The 8,546-nt window shown below is 47.6% G+C and overlaps 1 protein-coding gene across 2 annotated transcripts in view; it reads left to right on the top strand.

The window, feature by feature from the left end:
* Positions 1-756: 756 nt before the first annotated feature.
* The window catches only part of NFAM1 (NFAT activating protein with ITAM motif 1), a 15,971-nt gene continuing 8,181 nt past the window's right edge, over positions 757-8,546 (top strand). The window contains exons 1-5 of one of the 2 annotated variants that reach the window (XM_035903285.1): positions 757-832; positions 904-973; positions 3,093-3,431; positions 4,492-4,601; positions 7,770-7,871. In XM_035903285.1, coding sequence (XP_035759178.1) covers positions 919-973; positions 3,093-3,431; positions 4,492-4,601; positions 7,770-7,871 — 606 coding nt within the window. In that variant the 5' untranslated portion in view covers positions 757-832; positions 904-918. Of the gene's footprint in view, positions 974-3,092; positions 3,432-4,491; positions 4,602-7,769; positions 7,872-8,546 lie in introns of both variants that reach the window. The other variant, XM_009647878.2, reaches the window with a different exon arrangement.

The raw sequence follows: 8,546 nt of genomic DNA, 5'->3' as shown, positions 1-8,546 counted from the left end.
AGGGATGAACTCACTGTCTGGTTGTTCTCACTTCTGGAATATGAGTGCCTTCCTCCAAGGTGGAGGAGTTGGCTGTGGAGGGAAGTTTTGTGCAGTCAGGAGGACGGTGGAGCCATTCCTCTGTACTGACTGCTGGTGCGGGTACTTGTTTTCCATGTTGAAGGCAAAACAGGTGATCCCACACTTGAGTGTTCACGTAAAGGAGGATTTTGATGGTGCTACTCTGCCCTGAACCCACACTCTGTGGCACTGCTCAGTTGCTTCACCATGTGAACAAAGCACTCAGTTAAGATAATTTAAAGTAAGGTGCCCTTATTCCAAAACCTGGATGGTCCATGCAGTGAGATAATCAGGAATAGCTGTTCCAAAACAACCATGTAAACAAATCCTGGCAGAATTATGGTAAAAATCCCACTGTACCACTTTTAAGCTTGTCCATCACTCCAGAGTCAGTTGAATCCTTCACTGAATTTGACCACATTCACCTCAAATGGCCTTAATCTGCATCAGTCAAAGCACATTTTTTTCCATATGCCAACATGGGGCTTTGGTCACCATGGAACATGACAAAGTTTGCTTTAAATGCATGTGATATTTTACGGTCATCGGGAGACAAAGCTCTATGCGTTAGAGAGCTTATGGTCTAATCTTGGGACACCCACTGGTAGGTGTAACACCATCGCAACAGTACAGAGAAATGAACCCCGGTGTGGGGAGGAGTCTGACCAAAAAGCAGAAGAGGCTGCATCTGCCAGGAACAGCTTGCCAAAAGCAGTGTGCGTCCATCCCGCCTGTCCCTGCGCAAACAGGAGGGGAGCAACCAGCTGCCCAGGTGTGGAAATACCTGACAAACCCCCTTCTCTTATGCCTTTCGGATCTTCATATCTGGTTGCTTTCTTACAGCCTTTGACCCTCATCATGGCCTCTAATCTAAAAGTCATCTTCCTGGTTCTCTGGTTGCTTCAGTGTGGAGGTAAAAAAGCAGTTTTTTTTTATTCCTTTTGTTTACTCTCACGTTTGTTCGTATTAGAGCATTTTCAGCTGCTATCTTTTGCTAATTTCCAGAGATCCCCTCTAGGAATTTGCACGCTGCTGCTATTTCTGTCTTTTAAGCATTTCAAAGCTGAGAGAGAGAATCCTCAAGAAAGGGGGATCATGGGAGAAGGGTTAGATAACCTAAATAAAATGGTTTGGCTTTTTCCCTGGCATGTTCTTCTCAAGCTAATGGCTCCTGGGATACTGTAAGAAGATGGATCTCTCCTCTGTTTTGTTACAGCAGTGCTTAGCCAGGTCTTGTATAGAAACTATATTCATGTGTGTTCTGCTGGGTAGAGATGAGGAGAAGGATGATGAATGATGAATGATTTTAGAAAATAAGGCCCAGAAGAGACCACTCGGGTTATCACTCCCGCGGTGTCTGCAGGATTTTCTGTTACTGTCTTCCCATAATATTGTATCTAGTGTACACAGGACTGTGTGCTCACAACAAATGAGCACGTCCCTTAGGACTCTACTGTATCTCAGTTGCTTTTACAGCTAAGAACCTTTTTCTAGTGATGTAACCCAAGCTCTTCCTTACTCTCAGGCTATTGTCCCTGGCTATGTCATCTGTAGAGGATTTTCCTTCACAAATCTTTCTTCCCAACAGTCCTTTCTGGACAGCGGCTGTGCCCTCCCTCCATTCTTGCCCCCCCCGCTTCCTCAGTGCTCAGCATTCAGCAGCGCTGAGTCTGAGTTGCCTTTCCTGATGCCGAGTCCCGCTGTGCAGAGGTGATGCTGCTGTTACGATGCAGCGTTAGTGCATGGTGACAGGGAAGCAAGTCTGGCTGTGCTCTGGAACAGCTTTAATGCCTTGTTATGAGCCTGTTCATAGATGCAGAACCCCAGGGAATCCCATCAAAAGCATGAATGGGAAAGCCTGCCCATCCCCTACTTTCTCTCTCTACTTTTATTTCCTTTTCTATTTTCACGTCTCTGAAAAAATCCTTCATTTTGTGAGAAGACTTGTGTGTAAGTTTCCAGTTCCCTTTTTTAAAAGACAGCAATGGTTTGCACGGACCTCCTCTTAAGTTGCTTGATGTGTGGTGTTATGTCAGCTGCCAAATAAATAGATCCAGAGACTGCCTGATGTTAAACCCAGATTTGGCTGGGAAGCCAAAGATGTCCTGTACCCCAGGTGCATTACTAGCCCATGGCTCACTCTTAGCTTTTTTTTATCTTTTATTAAACAAAAGAGGGAGAGAACTATGGTGTGGTTCCCCATGTGTGCTTATTCACCCTCTCTTGTAACTCCTGACATCACTGTCTACTGAATTGCAGTGATAGATCGCTTTAAACAGCCCTGTTTGTGTAAGGAGGAAGCACATGAAGGGCATGATCTCCCGTCTCTCTGCCTAAGAGACTGTCACGTATAGATACTTAAGATCTGCAGTCTTCTGCAGATAGTTCCCATATCCAGCATCGAGTCTTGAGTTTTGCTGCCCATTTACGGCAGCAAAAGTTTGGAGTGATTAAGCTGTGTCTTATTTGTCATGGCCCCAGTGCTGGCCCCTGTGCAGAATATGCAATTTCCTTCCTCAATCATGCTTCAGAAATACACAGTCACACTGATGACAACTGCTTGCGTACAGCACCTTCACTGGCGCAGTCATCACGTGGGCACACGAGGATACCCATGCATAAGGTTTGTAACTCGGGAGTTTCAGGAGATGTCCAGCTAGCATTTGTCTTGGAAAACTGCTTTCTATTCATCCACTGTAAATATAGTCTCACAGCACTGCAAAATCAGTTCACTTCCTGCTTCATTTCCTGTCTGCATGCTGGCATTGTACGGAGGAGCTCACAAGGGAAAAGGGGAAGCCTGTGAATGCAACAGGCTATCACAAATCACACAGCAATTACCTAAGAGATGTGGTAGATCACACAGGGCACATGCTCTGAATCACTCAATTTCTGACAAGGGCCAATGCTGCATATTATGGGCGTGCTTCCTGGCACGGTTATTTTCATCATGTGATCCTGTCTTTGGGGCAGCCGTCCTCTCCTGACTTAAAGTGATGTTAGGTGACTGCTAACAATTATTACCCTTACAGGGGGAAATGTTGATGTACAGCAGACCCCTCCAATCCAGGTTGCACTGCTCAAGGAAGGAATATCCATCCCCTGTAAAGTCATCTTCCCTTACATGCCGAAATACACCAAATTTTCAATCGCCTATTACTGGATTAATTCACTGGGCCGGAAAACAGCCATCTCTGAGAGGTCAGAAAATGTATTCATCCCTTCTGGAAAAGAGAATACGACTGCTACCATATCTTACAACCACAGAATCATGCCACTTGAAGACACCTCTTGTACAGGCACATACTACTGTGAGGTCACATGGAATGACATCCAGAAAAAGGGAAAGGGAGTGTTTGTCCTTGCTAGAGGTAAGTGAACAACCAGAAAGGAAGGGCAGGCAGTTAAAATTCAGCTGGTTCTGGCTAGGAAAAGATGATCTTTGCTCTTCTTTTCCTCTACCCAAACACGCTATAAAGTCAGGTGGGAATAATGCTTTATGCCCAATACTTAATGTCATCAGAGTTGGATGTGCTTTATGCAGGTGACCTGTGCTACTTGTGCCCAATGCACAGATGTAGTAATTTATATCTGCCCTGCCACAGCCTCCTGGGAACAGCAGGCATAAAGTCAGGGTCTAACCAGGGAGCTCTGGCACTGGGTCAGGGGGTGCTTTTAGGTGTCAGTGCCCAGGGCACAGTGCGGTTTGGCCTTTAGCAGCGTGACAGAGATGGTTAAACACAAGGTTCTTAGGGTGCTCGCTGTAATCAGATGTACAGGTTAAGCACTCACCATTAGGAGTTAACAAACAGGTTAGGGCCTCACCATAGTCCCTCACCCTTTTCTGTGTTCGACAAGGGGTCAGTTGTTCTGGTGATGCACAGACTGGAAAGCAAGGGAGAGCTTCAGATCATGATAAGAGGAGTGTCATAGAAAAGTGATAAAGGTATGCATGCTGCTGACTGGCTGGACTTGCACTACTGAATGCTGGATATGAAAAACTTCTTAGAAAGTGTAAACGCAAAGAGCTGTGACGAAAGAGCTTTGCTACACTGGTCAGAGGATGCCTACAGTACCCACCCTGCTAGTTTGCATGGCCTGTGTGCTTTCCACTACTTGTCTTTCTGCCCCTATTGATAAAGACCTTTGCCAGCCTCTACCTGCCACCTTTCTTGGCTCTCATAGTTATGTCACCTCCCTCCAACCTACATGAAGTGCAGCTGCTTATGTCCTGTCTCTTCTGTGTGATTCTTCAGCTGCACCTTGCTCTCTGTTCAGTCAGACTAGGTTTTGAAGGGCGTGTGCATCTGTGCCACCATATTCTGCACTGCTGCTTTATTTTAGCTCTGTCAAGGCTCTTTCCAGGGTTAAAAATGCAGCAGGATTGTAACTTCCACTCACATTGTGAATCTTTTGCCTTCTTTCTCACAGGTACAGGGTACGTAGAGACCTCTTATGGGTGGGAAATCCTCATTACCCTTACCACTATTCTTGCTGCATTGAGCATCACTGCAACAGCTCTGCTTCTGTGGAAAAGAAAGGCAAGTTATAACCAAATAAAAAGCAATACCTGACATGACCCATTCTAGGAATTTATTTCACTTGCTTCTAACTTGGTTGTATTGGAAGTTCCCGTGCTGAAATTTTCCATGATGGGTGTCTGCCTCAGGTTTATTTTCTTTTTTTAAGTTTAGTCTTTCTGAGAAAAAAGATTACAGGAAAGACAAAACGTGTCATTGATTTGTCCATTAAAGAAATTCTGGTAATCATTTTGACTCCAGCGTGCTCTGCTTTAGAGCAAGAACCTGACACAGGGCAAGAAGTCACACTAGCAGTGTTCTGCCCCTGAGAACATTCAAGGAGATGTAGCCTTGTGATGGGTCTTTGGAAAATTGCAGTTTGTGCATGCTCAGTCGTGGCTCTTGTCAATTTAGCAGCTCAGTTGTCTAAAGGAGCCCCTGTGAGGCTGCCTTTCCACACGGTACCAGTCAGACAGGTAACATCCTGCGCACCCAGGCAAGTCTCTGCAGCTCTGGTGGCAGGAGGAGGGCAGGACTTTCTCTGTTACTAATCCTCTTTCAAAATGGGGGCTACTGTGGTGCAAGGGCATGACCTGATTGCAAAGGAGACTGTGCAACTGTGCTCCTGAGCCATGGCTCGGGCACCATAGAAGAAAATAATCTGCAGTGTGGAGGGGATGGGGACCAGAGCCTCGAGCATGTGTTTGGCAGGGAAAACATTAAGAGACAGAGTGAGAGGGAAAGGTCAGGACAAGGATCCTAAGGAAGCCTGTGTGGAAGTCCCAACTAACTAGGAAAAAAAGAGGGAGACAAGGACCTGAGGAGCAACCTGCTTTAGCTGGCTATGCTTTGAGCAGAGAAGGATTGGACTAGGCAATCTCCAGAGGCACCTTCCAACAGCAGTGCTTCCGTAAGCCTGGAAGAAGGAGCCTTGGGAGGGAAACTGGGACTGGAATCTGGAGTGAGGAAGCACTGGAGCTTGGAGGAGGGGGCAGACCAGTGGCACAGGCTGGGACCAGTTAGGTAGGGAAGCGGAAGCTGGAATGAGTAGCTGAGGGCAAAGGGGAAACCAGGAGTGGGGAAAAAAGGATGTAGAGAGCAGGAGAAGAAAAGCCAAAAGGAGGTCTGAAAGATCTGGATGAGACAGGGGCCCTGTGGAAAAAGCTCAGGAGCTGTGATACTGGAATCCCTGTTGTCTGGGGACAACCTACTGCTCCTAGTACTGCCATTCTCAGGTGCTCAAAACAGCATCCTCTTCATTCTTCCAGAGATCTTAAGGCTGCCTTAAAAAGCATGATGTCTTTTAGAATGTAATTTGGGAATTGTTGTTTCCTAGGTACAGCATCCCCCATATTTACTCATTCAACTTGCTCTCTGCCACCATGACAGCAGACTCCCTGCATGCATTGTTATGGGGGGGCTGTGCTGCTGGTACAGTCCTGTGACTCCAAGGAGCATCAAGCTTCAGCACACACAGTCAGAGATCATGAGGTTGAAAACAGAATGGCAGCAGTTGGCAGACCTGCTAATCTCGTGAGACTTACCTTGCAGGCAGTCTGATGGAGGGGGAAGGAGTGCAAGTGGCAGAGTGACTAGGCTGGAGACAGGCCTCCATCTCTGCTTGCCTAGACAGCGTCTCCATGGGGATGAGGAGGGAGGCATTGTCACGACTTGCTGATTGGCATCTCTAGGTTTTGAGGTGGGCCAGCCAGTCTCAGACCTGCAGGCTCTCCTTGGGGCCCAAAGAGATAGTGCAGTCATTATGTTTGCCCTCCTGCAGAACGCAGCCCATATTTCTCACCACAGCTTGCTCAGACCTGCTGGTTTAAAAATGTTTATCTTTAAGAGAAGCTATTTAGCATCCTCCTTAGTTACTAATGGTCTGGAAAGCAGTTCATCATTTTCATGTGATGTGAATATAATCATCCCACTTCTTTCTGAATTAGAACAGAGATACTTAGCAAAGCCTTCTGCCTTTTCTGCCTCCTCTCTTGCTTGCTGAGCAGGGCTAACCCTTATCTGTGCATGAATGGAGCGTGTTCAAGGAGATCTCATCCGATACAAGAAACGTTTCAGAGGAAGAGACCTTCTTCCTTCAACTCCATGCTGGACTTGCACATTAGTGTATCACTGACTATATGTCATCATTAATGGTCGTCTGGTGCTCTTCTCTAGACTCTGAAAATTGGCAAAAGCTTCCCAGCTAAATCCCAGGAGTCTGCATTTTGCATCTCTGAAATTCCCCCACGCACTTTGAAGAAGGTCCCGCTTTATTCCCCGTCCTACAGCACTGTTGTGTGCTGTTAAATATACTCTCCGACCAGCTAAGTTTCAGTGGTTGTCGTGGTTTAACCCCAGACGGCAACTAAGCCCCACACAGCTGCTTGCTTGCTCCCCACCGGTGGGATGGGGAGAGAATCCGAAGAGTAAAAGTGAGAAAACTCATGGGTTGAGATAAAGACAGTTTAATAGGTAAAGCAAAAGCTGCGCACTCAAGCAAAGCAAACCAAGGACTTCATTCACTCCTTCCCATTGGCAGGCAGGGGTGTTCAGCCATCTCCAGGAGAGCAGGGCTCCATCACGCGCAATGGTTACTTGGGAAGACAAAACGCCATTAACTCCAAACATCCCCCCCTTCCTTCTTCCCCCAGCTTTATATGCTGAGCATGACATCATATGGTGTGGGATATTGCCTTTGGTCAGTTGGGGTCAGCTGTCCCAGCTGTGTCCCCTCCCAGCTTCTTGTGCATCCCCAGCCTGCTCGCTGGTGTGAGAAGCAGAAAAGGCCTTGACTCTGTATAAGCCCTGTTCAGCAATAACTAAAACATCCCTGTGTTATCAACCCTGTTTCCAGCACAAATCCAAACCATAGCCCCATACGAGCTACTGTGAAGAAAATTAACCCTACCCCAGCCAAAACCAGCACAGTGGTGGAAGTGGTTTCTCTGTACACACAGAGCCCAGATCTCCTTTCCACTGCTCCAGTGTAAGTCATCAAACTCCCCCTTTTTAACTTGTGGTGAGGAGAGAGACTGGCTTGTGTTCTGCAGAGAGTGCCTGCACTCTTTGCTGTGGAAGCACTCAGGGGGTGTGCAAGAAGCTGGCTTTGACATGACATTGGTGTTCACTTCATCTTTGGGGAGATGGTGTTTTCTCCAAATGTGTCATTTGGTGTCTTGTCCTCAGCAGGTGTTATGCCCTAGAAGGAACCAGGTAAGTATCCTGAGACAGAAGGTGGAAACACAGCCTCCTTCAGCCAGCCCACCACCACCACCGCCTCCCATCTATGACGTGAGTACCAGAATTGCCCTCCATCCCTTCTTCATGGTACAACCCTTCCTTTCCCTGCCCTACCATAGTACAGGCAACGCCAGTATCATGATGTGAAACATAAGCAATGCCTGCATACCAGCCTGGAACTGGTGACCTTGCTCATGTGCTCTGCACTGCTTAGCTCCTCTTAGGACTGTGCACATTGCATGCCTCCATCCTGGTCCCACTCATAGTCTCCCCAGTGCCAAAGCCTTGCACCAGGCCCTGCTGGGCAGCACACTTCCCTCTGCCAGCAGTGTGGCAGCACGGAGTAGCAAGTGTGGGGCCAGAGAGGGTTCCTGGTGGTAGAGGTAGAGGTGTCTCTGGAAGTCAGGAAGGAAGAGAGGACCTCAGCCCCACTTTGTACTGCAGACTGTCTCAGGGACATGCCCTCACTCTTCCCCCCCCCCCTCCCCCAGCTGGAGAATGACGGCTCAGGAAAGGGGCAGAGAGAAGTGCTCCCCACAACCACCTCAGCTGCTTAGAGCTCCTGCTGTGACACCTTCATGGGTGTCAGTGTCACGGATCGCTGCAGTCCTAAGCAGGCTGACTGGCTCTCGGGGGGAAAAGGGCAGGAAGAAAGTGAAGGGAGTTTCTTTTTTGGAACATTTACCTTTTCATTGCATAGGATCTCCTTTTTCCACTTCTCAAACT

The sequence above is a fragment of the Egretta garzetta genome, unplaced genomic scaffold (assembly GCF_000687185.1).
Source record: "Egretta garzetta isolate BGI_Z169 unplaced genomic scaffold, ASM68718v1 scaffold51, whole genome shotgun sequence".
In the NCBI taxonomy this organism is placed as follows: Eukaryota; Metazoa; Chordata; class Aves; order Pelecaniformes; family Ardeidae; genus Egretta; species Egretta garzetta.
The sequence above is the reverse complement of the archived record's forward strand: the minus strand, read 5'-3'. Positions and strand labels throughout refer to the sequence as shown.